Source organism: Neofelis nebulosa, chromosome 4 (genome assembly GCF_028018385.1).
Source record: "Neofelis nebulosa isolate mNeoNeb1 chromosome 4, mNeoNeb1.pri, whole genome shotgun sequence".
In the NCBI taxonomy this organism is placed as follows: Eukaryota; Metazoa; Chordata; class Mammalia; order Carnivora; family Felidae; genus Neofelis; species Neofelis nebulosa.
In genome coordinates, this window is record NC_080785.1 from 74,166,387 (window position 1) to 74,191,284 (window position 24,898).

The following is a 24,898-nucleotide window of genomic DNA, read 5'->3' on the forward strand; positions in this document are numbered from 1 at the left end:
TGTTTATTTTTGAGAGGGGAGGGTGCGTGGGAGCTGGGGAGGGGCAGAGAGATTGGGGGTCAGAGGATTTGAAGGAGGCTTTGCCCTGACAGTGGAGAGCCTGACGCCGGGCTCCAACTCATAAACCGTGGGATCATGACCTGAGCCAAAGTTGGGTGCTCGACTGAACAACCCAGATGCCTTTCCTTTCTATAATTTTAATGTGATTTCAAAAGTATCATGTGATACATGCATGTAATCAATAAACTATTTTTTTTTCAACGTTTTTTATTTTTATTTTTATTTTTGGGACAGAGAGAGACAGAGCATGAACGGGGGAGGGGCAGAGAGAGAGGGAGACACAGAATCGGAAACAGGCTCCAGGCTCCGAGCCATCAGCCCAGAGCCTGACGCGGGGCTCAAACTCACGGACCGCGAGATCGTGACCTGGCTGAAGTCCGACGCTTAACCGACTGCGCCACCCAGGCGCCCCAATAAACTATTTTTTTAACAAGCAATCATATGTAAAATTAACTTATTAGGTATAAATGTATTATTTTATATCTATTAAATTATTCATTATGGAATACGAATTATTTTAAAATTAATTTGTAATTTTGATAGCTTTATTATATCTCTTCTTTTAACATCCACATTTGTTTTGTAGGTTCAAAGGAGAAATTTAACATTAAAATTAAAATTGAGTTACAGTCTTGTTTTGGTATAAAACATACCAGCAAATAAGATGTCTGAAAAGGAGGGTACTTCAGAAGAGCTAGAAGATATTACTAGTCAACGTAGGAAAGAATCTGGATCATGGTCAGAAGAGCCTGAATTTATTAAAGAAACATCAAATTCATTAGAAGAAGTTTGTGATGGGAAACCTTCCAGTCAGATTTGTGAAACACATCTTAGAAATGATAAATTAGGTATATATGATGATACATCAGCATTGTCCCCCAAAAATAAACCTAAGAGAAATGAAGAACAAAGGAAAACTCTTCAATTTTCTGAAACAATCACTCTATATGACACCTTTCAGTCAAAAAGTGCTACTTCACAAAGTCCACCATTATCAATGACTGAGATGGTTGCTGAAAATCAGGCTTTCACTGGCTTATCTCATGAAACATTAGAAAAAAACAGTGCACAACTCTCTGAGGAAAATCAGAAAGGAATTGGCTTAGGATCAGATAACTTTACAGTTAACCTCAAGGCCAAGGGTTTACAAGAATTCTCTAAGGACATCTTAAAAATCAAATATGTAAAATATCTATATTTGGATGAGACCTAAATCAAAAGTTTTAAAGGGTCAGACTCAGGTGATCTGCTAGGACTTGAAATTCTATCCTTGCAAGGAAATGGGTTATCATCATTTCTATCTGAAATTCAGTTACTTCATAATTTAAGGATATTAAATGTCAGTCATAATCAAATATCACATATACCTAAAGAAATATCACAGGTTGGGAATATCAGGCAACTCTTTTTTAATAACAATTATATTGAGAATTTTCCTTCTGGGTTACAAAGTCTTGGAAACTTAGAAATTTTAAGTTTAGCTAAAAATAACTTAAGACATATACCAGACATTCTGTCTAGTTTGAAAAACTTGACGTTTCTCAATCCGGAATATAATCAGTTAACAATATTTCCTAAAGCTCTGTGCTTCCTTCCAAAGTTAATTTCACTAAACCTTACTGGAAACCTGATAAGCAGTTTGCCAAAAGAAATTAGGGAGCTTAAACATTTAGAAAAACTTTTATTGGATCATAATCAACTTACTTTTTTGGCTGTGGAGATTTTTCAATTGCTCAAAATGAAAGAAATCCAACTGATAATAAACTGGAAGTTATTTCACAGAAAACTGAGAATTTTAAGGAACTCAGATAAAATTTATTAAATTTATTAAAAGAAATACCAGAGAAAATTTCCCACTGTGTAATGTTGGAATGCCTTAGTCTTAGTAATAACAAATTAACAGAACTTCCTAAGAACATCCATAAGCTAAAAAATTTAAGAAAACTCCATGTAAACAGAAATAATATAGCGAGAATACCTGAAAATATCTCACATCTTAATAGTATGTTCAGTCTAGAATTTTCAGGAAATGCAATCACAGATGTTCCCATTGAAGTAAAAAATTGTAGAAAAATAACAAGTTGAATTGTGTTATAACAGAATAACGTATTTCCCAGTAGGTTTGTGTGCCTTAGATTCTCTTTATTATTTGAATTTTAATGGAAATTATATTTCAGAAATACCTGTGGATATATCTTTCATTAAACAATTGCTTCATTTAGAGTTAAATAAAAATAAACTCCTCATATTTTCTGAGTATTTATGTTCTCTTATTAATCTTGAATATCTAGATCTTGGTAAAAACCAAATAAGGAAAATTCCACCATTTATTTCCAATATGGTATCACTCTGTGTTCTGATTTTATGCTGTAATAAATTTGAAGCTTTTCCTATAGAAGTATGTACCTTAGAAAATTTGCAAGTATTTGATCTTTCAACAAACCAAATACAGAGTATCCCTTCAGATATCTGTAACCTAAAAAGAATCCAGAAATTAAACATCTCAAGCAATCAATTTATATATTTTCCTATTGAGCTGTGCCAACTTCAATCACTGGAAGAGCTGAATATAAATCAGATAAATGGAAGAAAGGCAAGAAACTTATATTTTTGGCCTTGGAAAGAAGTTGGCATTGGTGGGGATAAGAATCTAAACTGTAGTGTATGTGTGTATGTTTTAAAATTAGCTGGAATATTTTATTTGTTTTAAATAGGCTTTTTTCTTTTAAACCCCAAACATGCCTTAAAAATATATTTCTCAACATGAAAGATTCATAGAAAAATATTTCATTAAAATGAAATTCTAAGTAACTAAAGCTGTCAATTTTTTTAAATTTTTTAATATATGAAATTTACTATCAAATTGGTTTCCATACAACACCCAGTGTAAAGCTGTCAATTTTATAGATTTCTTTTTATTTCAGTTTAATTATAAAAAGGAGTTTTAAAGCCATGGATTATAATATAAACACATTACAGAAAATTTGGAAAAATTGAGAAAAGTAAAAAAAAAAAAATCATTCCAGAAGGACACTATTGTAAATATTACTATGGGTCACTGGTCATATGTTGATACACCTTACTTTTAGTGTTTTTTTTTTTTATGTATATGGTTTATATAAGCAATTATAAAAAGTTTCTACACTCAATTTTAGTTTCTTCTATTTTCACTTAATGTAAGCATTTCCACATAATATAACAAATCTTCCCAGTAATGAATTGTTAGAGCCAATACATGATTTATGTAACTAATCATCTGTTATTAAGTATTTAGAGATATTATAATTTTTCATCATATATAAGGCTATGATGAGCTTCTTCATAAAAAAAACCTTCTTCATATTTTATTTCCTTAGGGAACTTTTCCTAAAGAACTGCTAGATAAATGGAATAAATGTTCTTATAGTTTAGCATTTTACTTGAACATAAGAATGAATTTTATGGAAATTCTTAAAAAAATCAAACAATGTTGATTTATATTAAGATCTTAGTAAACTAACAAAAAGTACCCAGCTATTATCTGGCTAAGTTTAATTTGACCATCAGTCAAATTAAAGTGCTTTGATAGAGCTGGACTATTATCTAGAGCAAGATTTCCCAAAGTCTGTCCTTAAAAATACTAGTCCTGTGAACTGCTCCTTAAAAATAGGTGGGTGGGGTGGGGTAGGGGGGAGAGGGGTTCCTGTGATTACATAGCTTTGAGAAGCACTGGTTTCTTCTCTTAAAGAATCACAATGAACGTTAGTGTATTAAAAGCTCTGTAGAGTCCTGCACTAAAGAAATTGGTTTGTCTCTATTTAACTCACATTTCCCAAACGTACTTACCCCTTTTAAACCTAACACCTGCTATATAATACATTTCCAGAAAGGCTACTCCAGGAAATAGTTGCTTTAGTAGCTGGAGTGAAAAACGATGCATGTGTTTCAAAAGTTGTTATTGCACTAACAGGCACTTTTTGGTTCTGCATTATAATCATCAACTAATTCCTTGTCTGATTTATAATCCTCTCACTTTCTCCTCCTGTATTTTACTGTGCAGATCTACAAGGTTGTGTCCTTAATCTCCTCTTTTTTATTAACTTCATCCCAGACCTCACCACACCATGCACATGACCCTCAAATCTGCGTAATTGGAACTGATCTCCACTACTACTTTAATCCCACAGTTCTCAGTTTCCCTGGAAATTCCCTGTTCTTCTATTGTCTCAAACTCAACATGACTTCAAAATCAAACTCCTCTTTCCAATGTAACTCTCTTCACAACTCCATTTCTGTCTGTAATGCTGCTTTCTTCAGACCTACTAAATCTAGAAATCATGAAATCAACTTTCTTCCCTTTCCATCACTAGTTATACTGAAACTTACACCAAAATCATCTCATTTGTTCCTCTGAAAAATCTCTTGGATCAACTTCTTCATTTTCCAGTGTCACTGTCTCCAACTGGTCCATGGTTATCACTTACTTCATGTCTAGACTACTCCAGGAGCCTCCTGAGTATTCTCTTTGATTCAGTCTTCTCTTTCATCAGGACTTGTCAAAGCTATCAGATTTCCTTACTGAGAAAATTACAGAGTACTATTCTCAGGAATCCAGACTGCATACCTATAGCCTACTTGTGGCGAGTGGTTGCCAAGGGCAACATTATTACAACATCACTTCAAAGATCACCAGATGGGGTGCCTGGCTGGCTCAGTCAATAGAGCATACGACTCTTGATCTTGGGCTGTGAGTTCCAGTCCCACAATGGGCATAGAGCTTCCTTTAAAAAAAAAAGAGAGAGAAAAAGAAAGAAAGAAAGAGTAGGCAACCATGTAAAATAAAGCTGGATACCCTTTAAAAAAGAAAAATCACCAGATGGAAAAATGATTTATAAGAACTCTTTTCAAAATATATATATAATTGGAAATATCACTTTGATAACCTACTTGAGGTGAAAGTGAAGTGCCTAAAGGATTAATTTATAACAGCAGATGGTCACTAAACAGTCATTTTAAAGAAGATAAGTTCAGGTTCATCAGAGGGCTTTTATTTTGCTAAGTGAAGGATGGCCAACAGGAGTCTTCCTTTCATAGTGGATCTACTAGCACACAGTTCTTAGGTACTTCATCTAATAAATGTTGAGCAAATAGCGAAAAAGAATATTTGCCTGAAGGAAAGTCAAATTATGAACCTACCCACCTGTCTTGACCTGACTCCTACCTCCTAGGGCCAACTCTTAAGGCCTGCCATGGCCCAGTTCCATCTTCTTTCTCCAAACATACCTTCCTCTGCTTCCTATCACCTGTCTTTACTGTTCACCTTCTCTCTGGCCCATTTTTATGCATGGTATTTGTCTTGCCTTAAGTGTCCTGTGACTTCTACTCAATCCTACTCATTCTTTTTTTTAAAAAAAAATATGTATTTATTTATCCCACGTGGTGTGAGATTATGACGTGAGCTGAAACCAAAAGGTAGATGCTTAACCAACTGAGTCACCCAGGTGCCCTCAATCCTATTCATTTTTAAGGGGACATTCAAGTCCTATCTGCTACATGAAGATTTCCTTTAGTTCTTTGATTTGTACTGATATACATTCTCTAAACTTCCACATATCTGTTATTGTACCCTTTATTTTGGCACGGGTTTACCTATCATTTAATACTCTTTTCTGATGGTTTCATATGTGTGTATTTTGTTTCCTGAACTAAATTTTAATCCCCTTTAAGTTAGGGACTGTCTTTTATGCTTCTTTTATATATGGAAGAACACTGAGCACAATATTCAGTATTTACCTTGTTTGGTTATTTCTCAATTCAAAATTCTTTTGTTCACTTGTAGAACTTCCTTTGCTTCAAAAGCCATTTGTGATGGCCATATTTTCTCTGAATACATGTATTTCTTCTTCACCATATCAAGGTATCTTAATTCCTGTTATTTTGCAATGCTTTTTTGAGGCTATACTGCCAACCTGTGTGAGTCCATTCTAAAGGGGTTTACTGAGCATTTACTCAAAATATATCATGATTGGGAATGTGTACACAAAAAGTATAAAATGTATATTATGTCATCTAAAAATCCTAGGAAAATACACCAAGGGACCTTAAAAAGCACTGCTGATGAGAACAGAAATAAAGAGATAAAATGTGGTACAGAAAAGTTGGTAAAGACTTTAGGGAGGGAAGAAAGGGATAGTAAGGGACATCAAGTTCTGGGAGAGTGAGGAAAGTGGGTTAATAAGCCATAGGGTTGAATGGGTAGAATTGGTCAGACCGGGAGGCACTTGGATGCCACAAAATATATTGTGGATTTTAGTGATATCTCAAATAATGTAATCAGAGAGATTCCAAGAAATATAGGGGAATTGAGAAGTTTGGTTAGTTTAAATGCATACAACAAATACGCTATCTGCCATCATTTTTTCTGTTTACATGATCTCCAGCAACTAAATTTCAGTGGCGAGTGTAAAGCGTAATCAATAAGCATAATCAGTAAGTAGAGTATTCGTGTCTAGGTTGCAAACTTTGCTGACAAGACAGAACAGCAGTCAACATAATGCATTAAGTGCTCATTGGAAGGAAATGCACATCCGAGGTACAGAAAATAAGAGCACAGCATAAGGTCCCGTTGCTTTCCTGAAAGACGTTATAACCAAACTGGGCACCTTGAACATATTCTCATTTCTTTTCTGTCCTCTCTGTCTATACCCAGTCATTCAGTATTTCTTCCCTTTCTGAACCTGACCTCATCTCTCCCTCTACACAAACTTACCTACACAACCTTAGGTCAGCATTTTCTGTATTTTCCTTTCTGGCTCCCCTAATCCTACCCCTGTACACTACAATACTCAGATACCTTATAGTCTTCTACAAAGTAAATCATTAAATAACAACAAAAAAGTAAATCACTCACTCTAAAGGTATCAGAAACGATTTTCCAAAGCACAATAAATACCAGATTGGTATTTTTCTTAATAATTTTTATTATGGTGGTGCTTGGGTAGCTTAGTGACTTAAGTGTCCAACTCTTGATTTTGGCTCATGTCATGATCTCATGGTTCATGGGATTTGAGCCCCACGTTGGGCTCCAGGCTGACAGCATGAATCCTGCTTGGGATTCTCTCTCCCTCTCTCTCTGCCCTTCCCCACTCGTACTCTCTTTCTCAAAATAAATAAATAAACTTAAAAAAATAATTTTTATTATGAAATACTTTCAGAAAATTTATTATGATAAACTTACAGAAAATAATAAATACCTAGGTACCTACTCCCAGATATAAGGAATGTTAACATTTTTGTGATATTTACTCGATATATTTTTTAATTGTTAAGAAATAAAATAATGGAGTTGAAATTTCTTTTGTCCTTCTACCCAAACTAGAAGTAACCACTATACTGAAATTGGTACGTATCTTTTTTCCTTCCATATTTTCATACATATATATAACCATAAACAAGTAATACTATTTTGAGTTTTTAAATTTTACTAAATCTTATCATGCTATATGATAGTGATTTACTACTCTAAAATTTGCTTTTTTCATTTGTCATATTTCTAAAATTAATCCATATTAATATATACATAGACTTATTTCATTCACTTTAAATCCTACATGATATTCAATTATACGATTAAATAACAATCCACTACCTGGTTGGTAGACAGTTAGGTTGTTTCCAATGTGTTTGCTACTATAAACATCCTGTACATGTTCCTTGTGTACCTCTGCTTGAGTTTCTTTAGTGCATATAGCTATAAGTAGAATTGCTACATCAGAAGGTATGCACATCTTCAACTTTACCAGATTTGGGCAAATTGATCTCCAGTGGTTGTACCAGCTAAGCACATGAACCACTGTATTTATGAAATTTTATCTTTCAGTTGCAAGTAGTGTTTACAACCAGAGCCCTGCATCTTCTTAGATTTAGAGGATTTTCAGAATAAAACAACAAACGTCATCTTTTTTGGTCAATTGTCCTAGTAACACAGTAAAAGGTACAGTAATGCATCAATACTTAGATATAACGGAACTGACATTTTTCTCCTGAACCTCCCAAACTCCCAGTAAACTGGCTGTGCGGGTACATATCAGTCATTTTACTAATTTTGCAACAACTTGAAGTGAGTTGTAAAAACTCAGTCCGGCAACTGAATTTTTTTGCTCAACCTTTGTGTTTTGGCCAAGTTTTTCTATATTTTAAGGTTACCTAGTTTGTCCAAGGGCAGGATACACTCCAGTCAACTACTATTTGTACACAAAAAAATCAGAGGCTGACAAGAGCCCTCTGACCCACTGGAAAATACAACGACGCATCAGAAGCATAATTCTCTGGAGGCTTTCTGGTACTGAATCAAGACAGAATGGGAAGATCAAAGATTTTTCTGCAAGTGTTGCCTGTTCTCTGCTGGTCCACATGAGAATTAGAAAAATATATGTCAGGATCCAACCAGGAGACAGAAATCACAACTTAATAACTAAGTATATATACATGTTGTTAACTACAGAAGTGAAAGAGTGAAAGAGAATTCGAAGTTCATGGTAAAGTAGCAATGGCAGGAAGCAATAACCATCCTATGGGTAAGAGAATAAAGTAGAAAAGACAGAATTATGAACACTCAGAAGCTTGAAGGAAGGGGTCTCTCTCTTGCCCCCCCCCCCAAAAAAAACTCCTGAATTGTGAGATCATGACCTGCGTTGCAGTCAGTACTGATTGGTGGCTGCAGTACTGATTGGCGGGTAGCGGCACCTGCGGAGGTCATGATCTCACAGTGCAGGAGCGGCACCTGCGGAGGTCATGATCTCACAGTGAGGGAGTTTTAGCTTGCTGCAGGAGTTTCAGCTTCTGGCCACTTCAGGTTGGTGCGGGGGGGGGGGGGGGGGAGGGGAGGGAGAGAGAGAGAGAGAGGGAGGGAGAGAGAGGAAGAAGAGAGTGCGCGGGTGCGTGGGAGAGACTGCGCGCGCGCTAGCGCTAGTTCTGTGAGGGTTGGGACAAGTACAAACTTCAGTTTGTGTTGCTGATGGAGTTCGAGTGTTGCCAGGGTGACAGTAAAAGAAAAACTGTCAAGAAATGCAAAGAAGTAGGTTTGGAGCTAAGTGACAGTCGCTAAGCAACTGGCATGCTACAAGTCACCAGCTTTTATTGCCAAGTTTGAACTTAGAAGGGGTGAGTTCGAGTCTTGTCATTTACTCTGTTTCCTCTATTTATAAAATGAAGCTAACCGGAATATCCATGCTATAGATTTGTTTACAGACTGAATGAGACTTTGAAAGCAGGTAGCATACTGTGAAAGCATTATTCAAGCAAAAGATGTTCATATACTCTTGTGAAATAATCGTCTCTGTCACAAACTAGCAAATTTAGGAAGATAACCCTTATGAACCATCAGCAAGATGGGAAAGCTATAACTTCTGCTTGTTCACAGACTTGTGGGAATATAATTAGATAAAACTTATGAAAATAGTTTCACAAATGTGAGGTAATCTACCAATGAAAGGGATTTATAGCATGGGCTCATAGCATGGGCTTTGGAGTGGAACAGACCTTAGAATTCTAGCTCCATCTTTCAACAGGAAATTTTTTTTAATGTTAACCTTCTGTTTCCTAATCTGTAAATGGAAATGATATCTACTCTTTGATTTGTGAGGATTAAACAGTTAACTACTAAGCACAAAAACTGATGCAATATAGGTTTTAAACAGATGTTGGAGCCTCTCTCCAAGAAGCCAAAATAACAAATGAAAGGAAGTAGATTGGCATGTAAACTGCCTGTGGTTGTCCTCGTGGAGGACAGTTATCTTGCCTTACAGTTCTCTCTACAGGCCTTGATAATTCTACCCTGCAGGTTTGCATCTTCTCCTACCTGTAAGACAGCTAGTTAAGCTAGTACTGTTCTGTCTGTTGTTTATAGCTGGTGTCTGTTCTGATGGGTCAGTGCTTGTGCCAAATAAGTTGTTAAATTTTTTTAAAGAAATTTTTTAAAATATACCTTTTAATGTTTATTTTTGAGGGAGAGAGACAGAGTATGAATGGGGGTGGGGCAGAGAGAGAGGGAGACACAGAATCTGAAGCAGGCTCCAGGCTCTGAGCTGTCAGCACAGAGCCCAACGCGGGGCTCGAACTCGTAAACCATGAGATCATGACCTGAGCCGGAGTTGGATGCTCAACCGACTGAGCCACCCAGGCGCCCCAGTTGTTAAATATTTTAAATAGCACAATTGCTTACACGTACTAATGTAACAGCCTCTGAAAGGACTCCTACCTATATAGCCTCTCTCTCTCACTTTGTTGCTGCCTGTATTTAAAAACATTTTTATTAAAGTATAATATACATAACAAAAAGAGTACATACTGTCTCAAGAGATTAAAATTAAAAGTAGAGCTACCATATAATCCAGCAATTCTATTTCTGGGTATTTATCTGAAGGAAAAGAAAACAGTAACTCAAAAAGATATGTGCACCTCATGTTCATTGCAGCGTTATTTACTTAAGTGTCCATCAATGGATGGATGGATGAAGAAAATGTGGCATGTACACACACACACACACACACACACACACACACACACAATGGAGTATTATTCAACCATAAAAAGAAGGAAATTTTGCCATTTGCAACTACATAGATGGACCTGGAGGACATTTTGTTAAGTGAAATAAGCCAGACAAAGACAAATACTGTATGATTTTACTTACATGTGGAATCTAAAAACTGAACTCATAGATAAGGAGAACAGATTGATGGTTGCCACAGGTGGAGCTGGGAAAAATGGATAAAGGGTAACAAAAGGTACAAACTTTCAGTTACAAAATAAGTAAGTCCTGGGATGTAATGTACAGCATGGTAACTATAGTGAATATTTTTGGTATATTTAAAAGTTGTTAAAAGAATAGATCCTAAAAATTTTCATTGCGAATTTGTAACTATGTGTTTTTTTAAATGCTTATTTATTTTTGAGAGAGAGAGGGCAAGCGAGGGAAGGGCAGAGAGAGAGGTGGGAGGCGGGGGGGGACTGATGATCCAAAGCAGGTTCTGCATTTACAGCAGTAAGCCCAATGTGGGGCTCAAACTCATTAACCTCAAGACCATGACCTGAGAAGAAGTTGGACACTCAACCGACTGAGTCCCTCAGGCACCCTGTAACTATGTGTTGTGATGGATGTTAACTAGACTTATTATGTTGACCATTTTACAATATACAAATGTTGAATCATCATGTTATACATCTGCAACTAAAATGTTATATGTCAATTATAATTCAATTTTTTAAAAGTACATATTTTAAGTATACAGCTCAATGAACTTTCACACACTGAACAAACCCATATTTCAGAACCTCGATCAAGAGACAAGACATTCCCAGAAACCCTTTCTTATGCCATTCCAGTCACTTTTCCCCTTTCTCTCAACCAAGGGTAAACACTATCATGATTTCCAATAGTGGGCCTTAAATGAAGTCATGAAGTATATACTCTTTTATACCTGGATTCTTTCACTCAACATTATGTTTGTGAAATTCACTCATGTTACTCTGGGTGGCTGTGGACAATTCACTCTCAGTGCTATTCATATTCTGCTGTTGATAAACATTTAGCAGAAAAGCAATTCTTTTCTTGTGGTCAGATAAAAAACTGATTTTAATCCTTTTAAATTTATTTGGACTAGCTTTATGGCTCAGCATATAGGCTACCTTGATAAACACACCATACACCCTTTTTTTAAATACAAATTTTAGTCAACAAACAGTGTAATATTGGTTTCAGGAGTAGAATTCAGTGATTCATCAATTACATTCAACACCCAATGCTCATCACAACAAGTGCCCTCCTTCCTACCCATTACCTATCTAGCTCATCTCTCACCCACCTCCTTCCATCAACCCTCAGTTTGTTTTCTATTTTATGAGTCTCTTGTGGTTTGTTTTCCTCTCTCCTCTCCATCCCCCCTTCCCATATGTTCATCTGTTTCATTTCTTAAACTCCATATATGAGTGAAATCATATGGGATTTGTCCTTCTCTGATTGGCTTATTTTGCTTAGCATAATACATTCTAGCTCCAAACACATGATTGTAAATGGCAGGATTTTGTTCTTTTTGATGGCTTAGTAATATTCCATTGTATATATATACCACCTCTTCTTTATCCATTTATTGATTATTGTTGATTATTGTTGATAATGTTGCTATAAGAACTGGGGTACATGTATGTACCCCTTCAAATCTATATTTTTGCATCCTTTGGGAAAATACCTACTTAGTGCAATTGCTGGGTCATAGGGTAATTCTATTTTTAATTTTTTGAGGAGCCTCCATACTGTTCTCCAGAGTGACTGCACCAGTTTACATTACCATCAATAGTGCAATCACACACTATACACTCTTTAAAAAATATACTCTGAAATGTTAGCTACAGTGTTTTATGAATATCATATTAAGTCCAGATGGTTGATAGTTTTGTTGGAATCTTCTGTCTCTACTGGTATATTATCTTGTTATGCTTTAGAAAATAGTGTTAAAATCCAAAACTATGGTTGTGTAATTGTGTATTTGTTGCTTTCATTGTCAACTTTTTTCATGTATTTTGAAGAACTGTTATAAGAAAATGCACATACATGATTATTATGACTTTCAATTCTAATAAATTTTTTATCATCTGAAATCCCCAAATGTCCCTCTTTATCTCCAGTAATAATCTTTATCTTGAAGGGTATTTTATCTAATATTAAGATAGCCACTCCAGTTTTGTTAACCTTACTGTTCACATGGTATATCTTTACTATCAATTTACTTTCAACATATCTGTGTCTTTATATTTAAAGTATATCCCTTTCAGGCACCTGGATAGCTCAGTTGGTTAAGCCTCTGACTCTTGATTCTGGCTCAAGTCATGAGATGAAGCCCCATATCTGGTTCTGCGTTGACAGCATGGAGCCTTCTTGGGATTCTCTCTCATCTCTCTGCTCCTCTCTAAGTAAAATAATAACTGATTAGCTAACTAAGTATTAAAAAATAAAGTACATCCCTTATAGACAAAATGTAGTTGGGCCTTGATTTTCATCCTTTCTGGCAATCCCTGCCTTTAACTGGAGGATTCAGTCAATGAACATTTAATGTAATTATTGGTATAGTTGGATTTAGATCAGCCATTTCACTTGTTTTCTGTTTCTCTCCTCTGTTAACTCTTTTTCTGTCTTCTTGTTGAACTGTTCTTGTTTAGTTGCTTTCAAGATGTTCTCACCTTTGGTTTTCAGCAGTTTGACTATGTTGTGCCTAAGTGTGTTTTTTATTATAATTTAGGTGAAATTCACACAACATAAAATTAACAATTTTAGAGTGAACATTTTTGGTGTTATTTAGCACATTAACAAAGTACTACAATGTACCACTCCCTCTATCTGGTTCCAAACATTTCATCAACCCCAAAGGAAGCTTTATTTTTACTCATTATTAAACAGTTACTCTCTGTTCTCCCCTCTCCTCTCCCTCTTGTTACCATCAATGTGCAGGACACCTCTATGAAGATGCCTAATATTATGGATGTGTCATACAAATGGAATTGCATAATATATGACTTTTCTGGATTGACTTCTTTTACTTAATGTTTTCAAGTTTCATCCATGTTGTAGCTTGTATGAGTAGTTCCTATTATGGCTGAATAGTATTACACTGTATGTATATACTACAGTTTGATGATCCATTCATCGTCTGATGGACATTTGGGCTGCTTTCATCTTGTGGCTATTGTGAATAATGCTGCTATGAACATGTTCACACATGTGTTTATTTCAGTATGTTTTCAATTCTTTGGGCATATTCCTAGAGATAGAATTCCTGTGTCATATGGTAATTTTGTATAATTTTTTGAGGAACTGTCAAATTGTTTTCCACAGAGGTAGAACCATTTTACAGTCACACCAGCAATGTACAACAAGTGCAGTTTCCCCATATCCTTGTCAATATCTGTTGTTTTACAAGTTTTGGATTACAGTTATGCTAATGAATGTGAAATGGTTTTGATTGAAATTTCCCTAATGACTAATGATGTTTAACATATTTTTTAGGTGCTTGTTGGCCATAAGCATATCTTTTTGGAGAAATGTCTATTCAAGTCCGTGGCCCATTTTTAAATTGGTTTTTAATTGGGTTATTTTGTTGCTGAGTTGAAAGAGCCCCTTATATATTCTGAATACTAGATCCTTATCAGATATGTTTTACAATTAATTACTTCCTTTCTATAGACTGTCTTTTCATTCTGGATAATGTCCTTTGATACATAAAAGTTTTAAATTTTCACGAACTCCAATCATCTAGTCTTTCTTTTTGTTGCTTATGTTTTTGGTATCATAACTAAAAATCTATTAGCAAAATCCAAGATCACTAGGATTTTTCCCTATGTTTGGGGCGCCTGGGTGGCTCAGTTGGTTGAGTGTCCAACTTCAGCTCAGGTCATGATCTCACACTCCATGAGTTCGAGCCCTGCGTCGGGCTCTGTGCTGACAGCTCAGAGCCTGGAGCCCACTTCACATTCTGTGTCTCCCCCTCTCTCTGCACCCCCCCCCACCCCGCTCATGCTCTGTCTCTCTCTCTCTCTCTCTCAAAAATAAAATAAAAACATCTCTTTAAGTTATTAATTCATTTTGAGTTAATTTTTATATTTGGTGTGAGGTAAGAGATCCACTATGATTCTTTTGCATGTGGATTTGTAGTTATTCTAGCACCATTTTTTGAAGATCATTTTTCCCCTTTGCATGATCTGAGTACCCTTGTTAAAAATTAATTGGCCAACTCTGGAAAACAGTGTGGAGGTTCCTCAAAAAATTAAAAATATAGCTACCATATGACCCAGCAGTTGCACTACTAGGTATTTACCCAAGGAATACAGGTATGCTGTTTCAAAGGAACACATGCACCCCAATGTTTATAGTAGCACTATCAACAATAACCGAAGTATGGAAAGAGCCCAAATATCCATCGATGGTTGAATGGATAAAGAAGATGTGGTATAAACACACACACACACACACACACACACACACACACACACACACACACACACTGGAGTATTACACGGCGATCAAAAAGAATGAAATCTTGCCATTTGCAACTACGTGGATGGAACTAGAGGGCATATGCTAAGCGAAATTAGTCAGTCAAAGAAAGATGAATATCATATGACTTCACTCATATGAGGACTTTATGATACAAAACATATGAACATAAGGGAAAGGGAGCAAAAATAATATAAAAACAGGGAGAGGGAAAAAACATAAGAGACTTAAATATAAAGAACAGAGGGTTGCTGGAGGGGTTGTGGGAGGGGGGATGGTCTAAATGGGTAAGGGGCTTAAGGAATCTACTCCTAAAATCATTGTTGCACCATGTGCTAATGAACTTGGATGTAAATTATAAAAAATAAATAAATTAGAGAAAAAAATTAATTGGCCATAATATATGGATTTATTTCTGGACTCTCAATTCTATTCCATTTGTCTATATGTCGAACCTATGCCAATCTCATACTATTTTCCACTTAGTTAACATAAAATGTAATATTAGTTTTAGGTGTAGAATATAGTGATTTAACACTTCCGTACATCACCTGGTGTTCATTACAAGTGCACTCCTTAATCCCCATCACGTATTTAACACACCCCCCTACCTACCTCCTTTCTGGTAACCATCAGTTTGTTCTCTATATTTAAGAATTTGTTTCTTGGTTTGCCTTTCTCTCTCTTTTTTCCCCTTTTGTTTTGTTTCTTAAATTCCACGTATGAGTGAAGTCAGTTTCTCCGACTGACTTACTTAACTTACCATAATACTCTCTAGCTCCATCCATGTCATTGCAAAGGGCAAGATTTGATTCTTTTTATGGCTGAGTAATAGTCCATTGTATTACATGTATCACATCTTCTTTATTCAACAGTCGATGGAAATTTGGGTTGTTTCCATAATTTGGCTATTGTTGATCATGCTTCTGTAAGCATTGGGATGCATGTATCCCTTTGAATTAATATTTTTTTACTCTTTGGGTAAATATCTAGTAGTGCAATTGCTGGATCGTAAGGTTCTATGTTTAACTTTTTGAGGAACCTCCATGCTGTTTTCCAGAGTGGCTGCAGCAATTTGCATTCCCACCAATAGTGCACAAGGTTCCCCTTTCTCCACATCTTTGCCAGTACCTGTTGTTTCTTGTGTTGTTGATTTTAGCCATTCTGACAGGTGTGAGGGGATATCTCATTGTAGTTTTGATTTGCATTTTCCTGATGATCAGTGATGTTGAGCATCTTTTCACGTGTCAGTTTGTCATCTGTATGTCTTCTTTGGAGAAATGTCTATTCATGTTTTCTGCCCATTTTTAAAATGGATTATTAATTTTTGGGGTGTTGAGTTTCCTAGGTTATTTACATATTTTGAATATTAACTATCAGATATGTCATTTGCAAATATCTTCTCCCATTCCATAGGTTGCCTTTTCATTTTGCTGATGGTTTCCTTCACTGTGCAGAAGCTTTTTATTTTGATGAAGTCCCAATAGTTTATTTTTGTTTTTGTTTCCTTGGCCTTAGGAGACATATCTAGAAAGAAGTTGCTACAGTTGATGTCAAATAAGTTACTGCCTGTGTTCTCTTGTAGGATTTTTATGGTTTCAGGTCTCACATTTAGGTCTTTATTCCATTTTAAATTTATTTTTGTGTATAGTGTAAGAAAGTGGTCCAGTTTCATTCTTTTTGCATGTTGCTGTCCAGTTTTCCCAACACCATTTGTAGAAGAGACATTCTTTTGCCAATTTAATATTCTTTCCTGCTTTGTCAAAAATTAATTGGCCATATAATTGTGGGTTCATTTCTGGGTTTTTTATTCTGTTCTGTTGATCTATGTATCTATTTTTGGGTCAGTACCATACTGTTTTGATTACTACAGCTTTGTAATATATCTTGCAGTCTGGAATTGTGATACATCCAGCTGTATTTTTATTTTTCAAGATTGCTTTGGTTATTTGGGGTCTTTTGTAATTCATACAAATTTTAGGATTATTTTGAAAAAGGAACAAAGTTGAAGGACTCCTGAAACCTGACTTTAAGCCTTATGAAAGGCTATGGTAGTAAAGTGTAGTCTTGGCAAAATAACAGACATAGATCAGTAGAACACAATACATAGGCTAGAAATAGACCCATGCATATATGGTCAATTGATTTTTGACAAATATGCACATGTAATTCAACAGAGAAGATGGTATTTTCAACAAATGGTGCTGGAGCAACTAGATGACCAGAAGCCAAAAAACAAGATAAACTGCAACAATAATAAAACTTTGATCCACACCACATACCATATAAGAAAATCAACTCAAAATGAATCACAGATCTAAATGTAAAAGCTAAAACTATAAAACTGCTAGATAAAAAGATAGAAGAAAATCTTTGTAACCTTGGCAAAGATTTCTTAGATATAACACCAAAATCACAACCCTTAAAAAATTAATAAATTGAACTTCATCAAAATTAGAAACCTCTGCTCTTCAAAAAGTGTTGTTAAAAGAATGAAAAGAAAAGCCACAGACTGGAAGAAAATATTTGCTGAATATATAAAAAATAATTGTCAAAAGTCAACACTGAGCAGTTAACTCAATAAAAATTGGCATACAAGTTACGGAAAGAACCAAAATTTCCATCAACTGATGAATGGATAAAGGAGATATGGGACATATATACAATGGAATATTACTCAGCCATAAAAAAGAAAGAAATCTTGCCATCTGCAACAACATGGATGGATCTAGAGAGTATTATGCTAAGTGAAATAAGTCTAAGAAAGACAAATCCCATGTGACTTCACTCATATGTGGAATTTAAAAAACAAAGTAGATGAACATAGGGGGGAAAAGAGGTAAACCAGGAAACAGACTCTTAACTATAGAGAATAAACTGAAGGTTACTAGAGGGGAGATGAGTGAGGGATGGGTTAAGTGGGTGATGGGTTAAGGAGGGCACTTGTAGTGATGAGCCACTAAATTCCACACCTGAAATTAATATTATACTGTATGTTAACTAACTGGAATTTAAATAATAACTTGAAAAAAAAGAAAAATTGGCATAAATTGTGAACACTTTACAAAGAATGTATATGAATGGCAAATAAGCTTAAGAAAATATAATGATATCATTAGTATGAGAGAAATATGAATTAAATCTACAATGAGATCTTTGTATTAGAATAACTAAAATTAAAATCTGACAGTACCAAGAACTACACCTGGAACTCTGATACACTGATGGTAGGAATGCAAAAGGGTACACACTCTAGAAAACGGTTTCATAATTTCTTATAAAGTTATATGTATATTTACCATACAACCCATCAATCACACTCCAACTACACTTTTAAGTGAAATGAAAATTTAGATTCAATAAAAAACTGAGTACAAATATATAGAGTGGTTTTATTCATTATTGCCAACAAGTGGAATCATTCTAAACATCACTTATTTAGTGGATGGATAAATTATCACATCCATATAATGGAATACTTCTCATTAATAAAAAGGAACAAACTATTGGTATGTCAATAGACACCAATAAATCTCTAATGTATTATGCTAAATTAAAGTCAAACCCTAAATACTATATGTTGTGACTTATATTTATTATACATATGCATAAACATTATATATTTATAATTATGGGCTTACAATGTTTATAAAACCCCATATACATATGTAGGTATGTATTTGTACATCTATCTGCACATACCCATTCCCAAAAGCAATGAGCAAAACTAGTATCCAGATCTCCAGATCTTGGTTTCTTTCTTTTTTTTTGAGAGAGAAAGTGAGAGCATGCACAAGCAAGGGAGTGAGGGAAAGAGTGAGAGGGAGAGAGAATCTCAAGCAGGCTCCATGCCCAGTGCAGAGCTATCCCACAACCATGAAATCACAATCTGAGCCAAAATCAAGAGTTGGATGCTCAACCAACTGAGCTACCCAGGTGCCCCCAGATCTTGGTTTCTGAATGCCATTCTTCATTAAAAGGAACAGGTTTCTTTATTTATGACTATAAATAATATAACTATAAATGTATAAATAAAGGCAAACTTTAGGCCAGTTCCTCTCTAAATGATTACAAATTCTTACCTTGTCAGTTACCACAATTTTACTTTTTATGTTCAGTTTATATTGAGTAAGGTGATGTTGAAAACATATTTAGGGAAGTAGAGTTTAATTCGCACTCCTTGATGGTGGACTAGACTTAGCTTAGTTTGGAACTCAGTTCCAAAAAAATAGAGTATGGACAAGAAAAGAATGAAAACATTATATTGGAGAAACCTGGAAAGACACTAATTTAGCTGTGGGATCAAGCTTAACATCGCTAGTGATGTCATACATGTATTAGGTACCTTTGCTGTGATGTGATGAGAGTTCTTCACTTCTGTGGCATTCTTTCCAAAAAACCCCATAACCCAAGTGTTATCATGAGAAAATATATCAGGTAAATTCAAACTAAGGAATATTCTACAAAATACCTAGTCAGTACTATTCAAACTGTCAAGATCATGAAAAACAAGGAAAGACTGAGAAACTGTCTCAGACCAGAGGAGACTAAGAAGACATAACTATATGCAATGTGTTATCCTGGCATGGATTTTGGAACAGAAAAAGGACACCGATAGAAAAACTAATGAAATCCAAAACTGTCTGAAGTTTAATAGTAATGTGCCAATGTTAGTTTCCTAGTTTTGACAAATATAATATGATAATGTGAGATGATGACATTAGGGGAAACTAAATCTGGATGAGGAATCTATATTCAAGAATTCTCTACAATTTCTGCAACTTGCTGTAAATCTGAAATTATTCTAAACAATCTAATTATCCTTAAAAAATTGCCATCACACTTACTCTGTAAAATCCTTTCCCGTATTATAAGAGGACAGCCTCTTAACTTATTTTTCCATCCTCTGAGAGAATGGAACCACAGCTCAGTTTCTATACATCCTCCTTTTCACGCCTAGCAAGTGAACTTCAGTAAGAATTTACATCTGCCAGCACTGTGAGGGTCCTCTGGTACTGTGCCAGTGAGACACAGTAAATGCTCCGTAAGTAGTTATCTTCATATTTTTCTTTATACAGAAAGGTATAATTCAATTATAATTTTTTTCTACTAGGAAATAATCTGACATATCTGCCTAGGGGTATCCACAACCTTTTTTCACTGAAGGAGATAAATTTTGATGATAACACTTTGCTAAGACCTCCAATGGAAATCTGTAAAGGAAAACAACTCTATACGATTGCACACTATCTAGAGAGGGCAGATAAGTGATAAGTGAGTGATTGACTAGTTTACATGTCATTTTCTAGTATAATCTATAAATTAGAAAATAGTTTGCTTTCATTAGAGGTTTTCAATCTGGCATAGGCATGAAAATATTCATTATCTTCCCTTTTCTGAAGGTTAGGAGTTTATTTTGATAATTCATATTATTTAATCTGCGTCCACACAAACTAAACCATTGAAAACAGGCAAACCCAAGTGGAGGGTTGGGCTGCTTTCCACCTGTTGGCCTCAATGCCCTTCAACAGGTTTTTCATTATGGTTGTGGCCAAACTTAGATATTCCACACAAAAATTTATTCACTGGTTTTGATCTGTATCACCATAAATAGTTGCTCTAAAACTCTCATCTGGCCTTGAAGAAAGTCCTTCCATCTTTCCATTGAAACCAATCAGGTTTTGGCCCACTATGATCACCTATCTGCAGTCTGTGGGTAGTCTTCATTCTTTGTCCTTAAGCATTCCTTTGGTTGTCCCTGATTATTTCACACAGAAGGTCCATTTTCTTTAAGTGTCTTTCCACTGGACCAGATGGAGACTGGTTTCTCCAAGCCTCTGGGATGGAAGTTTCACTGTCCAATTTTTTCCTTGGGGCTAGATTCCCAACAACTAAGCTTTTTGCTAGGACTCTGACTTTGTTTCTTATAGCCAGTCCTTAGACTGGATTCAGATTTTGGTCCTCCAATTCAACGCAGTACTTAAGAAGTACTAAATCAATTTAATAAGTACTGATCCAGATTTGGGGAAAGGGAATATACAAAACTCTCCACCCAAATCATTCTACTATGTTCCCTGTCTGTGTAATCAGAAGCTTGCATCAGCATAATCTCATAATCTAGTGGTAGGGTCACTAAAAATATACAGTATCTTTAAGCCACAATATACATCCATATGCATCACTACCAGTCAGAAGTTTTTGCAAGATTTGGGCCTCACTGATGGAAGGAACCTAAGAGATAAAATTAAAAGTCACAGTAGCTGTTTTTTCTAACTTGCTAAGCAAGTTGTTTCTCCTAATTATTTTCATTAAAAAGGAATATTTTGTGGTAACTATTTCTATAAAATAAATTTTAGAAGTTTCCAAGGATCCATAAAGTATTCCTGTTAGGAATATAGTACTTTAGAGAAGGGCTGTATAGTTACACAATTGAACTTCCCTGCTAAAATTCTGTTACTCAAGTTCCCAAGGAGGGAGGACTCATGTCATTCTATCCTCAATGGGGAAAGTGCAATGGGAAATGGCAACAGATCAAAGTCAGCAAAAATGAGAGAACCCTAACCATTTGTCTCCTTTTAAAAAAAATTAATGTTTATATTTGAGAGAGAGAGAGACAGAGTGCGAGCAGGTGAGGGGCAGAGAGAGGGAGTCACAGAATCTAAAGCAGGCTCCAGGCTCTGAGCTGTCAGCACAGAGCCCAACACGGGGCTTGAACTCACAAACCACCATGAGATCATGACCTGAGCCCAAGTTGGACACTTACCTGCCTGAGCCACTCAGATGCCCCTTTCCTTTCTATGTTCAAGGGGCCTTCATACTGCAGGCACCCAGGGACAGTAGAGAGGAAATTGTCATGAGAAATGTATTTATTCCCCAATTAACAAAGAACATGGGGTTTCTTCCTTATGATTTTGCTTAGGATATTGGATTTTCATTTATAGCATTAGCATACAATCTAGCCTGAGGGATTGAGATGATTATAGAGGGGTGGGAGATTGATAGTTCTTGAAACTTCCCAAAGTACCTTAGTCAACAAAATAAATCTAGTCCAAGATAGTTAGAAGCTTAAAAAAAAAAAAAACAAAAACCTAAAAACTCTCTACTTACATCTAAGCTAGCATTCATTAAATAAATCCTTTGAATATAAAATATACATATACACACTATATCTGTAGTAGATGTGGTACATTATGGTACATGAAGAAGCCCATTAAGAAGCCAGAATCAAAGGAAAGAGTTAAATTCATTTCAAACCGTGAAAGGATTAAAGAAAGGGTTTCAAAATCACTTTGAGGTTACTTATAATATACTTTTAAATGGCCATTTTATGTTGTAGGTTATTCAGATTTTAGAAAAAATAGAACAAATGATTCAAATTTCAGTTTGTAAATTAGGTCTGCATCTTCTTTTCAATTTTACTTGACATGGACATTTGATAGGAGCACAGAATAAGGAACCCAGATTTAATATTAACCCAAAGTAGAGTATATTTTTTCAAAAGAGATGGCTTATATTTTCTTTTATGTTCAAATGTAGAGAAAATCCTAGAGAAGATCTTCAACATAGTTGCCAAAAATATCACTGAAACAAATTTTAATTTTTTGTGTCAAAAACTAAGCCTGGCAATCTCAGAAACAGATATGCCTACAAAGAGGTATGTATGAGTGACAATATGTGGTATAAGCTTATTCTCATGTTGATTTATATCATATTGATATTATAAGGTTTTGAAACAGTCATATTAACATGAATTCTAATTTGCTGTAAAAGACTCTGATTTTAGTTTACTATGTATTTGCGAATCATGTGAGTAGAGTAGTTAAGAGTAAGGGCTCTCAAGGCAAACTTCTTGGCTTTGAATCGCAACGAGTTTTGTGACCTTGTATAAGTCCCTTAACTTACAGGTGCTTCAGTTTCTCCACTGGTAAAATAGATATATTTAACTAAAAGAGTGTCATGCGATTAAATTATTAATCATGTAGTACTATAGCAGTAATACACTGCCTGAGAATAAATAACCCACAATTATTGTTTTGAGATCTTGAGTAAATCTCTCTTAGAACTGAATGTTAATTGAATTGATTTCCTACCAGGAAATGAAGGTTGGCATGGGGCTAACGTTCATTCACTATTTGCCAAGCTCTGTGCTAAATTTTATATAAACTTTCCTTATCAATTAATTTAATCCTCACTTCAATCAGGTAAATTGGTTTGAAAATGTAGGGGAGTAATATTGAAGTAACTTAAAACAATGTTCTTAATTGGTCATTAAAATAATATTATCTTTAAAATTTTCAGCACTGTTTCATTAAGTGAGAGAGTCCACCAAGCACTTAATAGGTGGAGAACAGAAAGTAACAACCTGCCACTAACTACAGCTGCTTTAACAGACCAACTAACTCAGGCACTAATGATGATAGGAGCATATGAAATTATGGACAAAATAACAGCTTTAAAAGTTTTTACAGGTGCAATTAAATTCTGAACAGTGTACTCATAATAAAAACTGAAAATTTATAATGTACTTACATAATTGAAACCGGATAAAAGAGAATTGCATGTCATGTCTCTTTTCATGCATTCCTAAGAGATAATGATAATTTATGGCTATCACTTTAATCACTGTGATAATAAAATATCACAGACACTGGTTTGTGTATTTGTCATGTTGCCCTGGAATTATGATAATAATAAAAAATTTTTGTTTATTTTGAGAAAGAGCGGGGGAGGGGCAAAGAGACAGGGAGAGAGAGAATCTCAAGCAGGCTCTGTGCTGTCAGTAAGAGCCCAGCATGGGGCTCAATCCCACAAATTGTGAGATCATGATCTGAGCCAAAATCAAGAGTTGGACGCTTAACTGACTGAGCCACCCATATGCCTTGGTAATGATTTTTAAAAAGAAATAATTCCACTTAAAAATTCTTTGTTATAGGGGCACCTGGTTGGCTCAGACAGATAAGTGCCGGACTTTAGCTCAGGTCATGATCTCATGGTTTGTGGGTTTGAGCCCTGCCGTCAGGCCTGGAGCCTGCTTCAGATTCTATGTCTCTCTCTCTCTCTCTCTGCCCCTCTCCCACTTGCACTCTGTCTCTCTTTCTTCTCTCTCATAAATAAACATTAGAAAAAAAATTATAAAATTCTTTTTTATGTAATGCTTTTATACAACCCAGGATTTATAGGTAATAAGGTCATTAGTAACTTTCATTGGAGTTAGAAAGCAGGGCAATTTTGTTTTAGATGCTAGCTTAAAAACTGAAATTCATGTACCATTCCTACTGTTTCTCCATTAGGAATGGGAGAGCTCTGTTAAATATAAACCAGAGCCAAGATCAGTAATCCTCTACAGATCTCCCTCAGTTTTTAATAGGGTCCCATCCCGATAAATCCAATATGAATTTAAAATAACGTAAATCCAAAAAGCAGTTTATACCACATCTTCTTTACCCATTTATTTATTGATGGACATTTGGGCTGCTTCCAAATTTAGCTATTGTATATAATGCTGCAATAAATGTAAGAGAGCATGCATCCCTTTGAATTAGTGTTTTTAAATTTTTTGGGTAAATGCCCAGTAGTGTGATTACTGGATCAAGGGGTAGTTCTATTTTTTAATTTTTTGAGGAACCTCCATACTGTTTTCCACAGTGGCTACACCAGTTTTCATTCCTACCAACAGTGCAAGAGAGTTCCTTTTTCTCCACATCTTCACCAACTCTTGTTTCTTGTGTTTCTAATTTAGTCATTCTGACAGCTATAAGGTGATATCTCATTGTAGTTTTGATGTGCATTTCCCCAATGGTTAGTGATGTTGAG

At 35.3% G+C, this 24,898-nt stretch overlaps 2 protein-coding genes across 3 annotated transcripts in view; both read left to right on the forward strand.

Moving 5' to 3' along the window:
• The first annotated feature begins 617 nt into the window (after window positions 1–617).
• On the forward strand, window positions 618–23,811 carry LRRD1 (leucine rich repeats and death domain containing 1). The gene is given in 8 exon segments (XM_058723556.1): window positions 618–1,811; window positions 1,814–2,135; window positions 2,137–2,673; window positions 3,788–3,820; window positions 6,353–6,495; window positions 20,199–20,352; window positions 22,587–22,739; window positions 23,384–23,811. Coding segments are annotated over 8 exon segments (2,616 nt in total). The 5' UTR covers window positions 618–724; the 3' UTR covers window positions 23,571–23,811.
• The window catches only part of LOC131509419 (lanosterol 14-alpha demethylase), a 55,612-nt gene continuing 39,657 nt past the window's right edge, over window positions 8,944–24,898 (forward strand). For both annotated transcript variants that reach the window (XM_058725125.1, XM_058725126.1), the window contains exon 1: window positions 8,944–9,201. The gene's annotated coding sequence lies outside the window, so the exon portion shown is untranslated. The remainder of the gene's footprint in view (window positions 9,202–24,898) is intronic.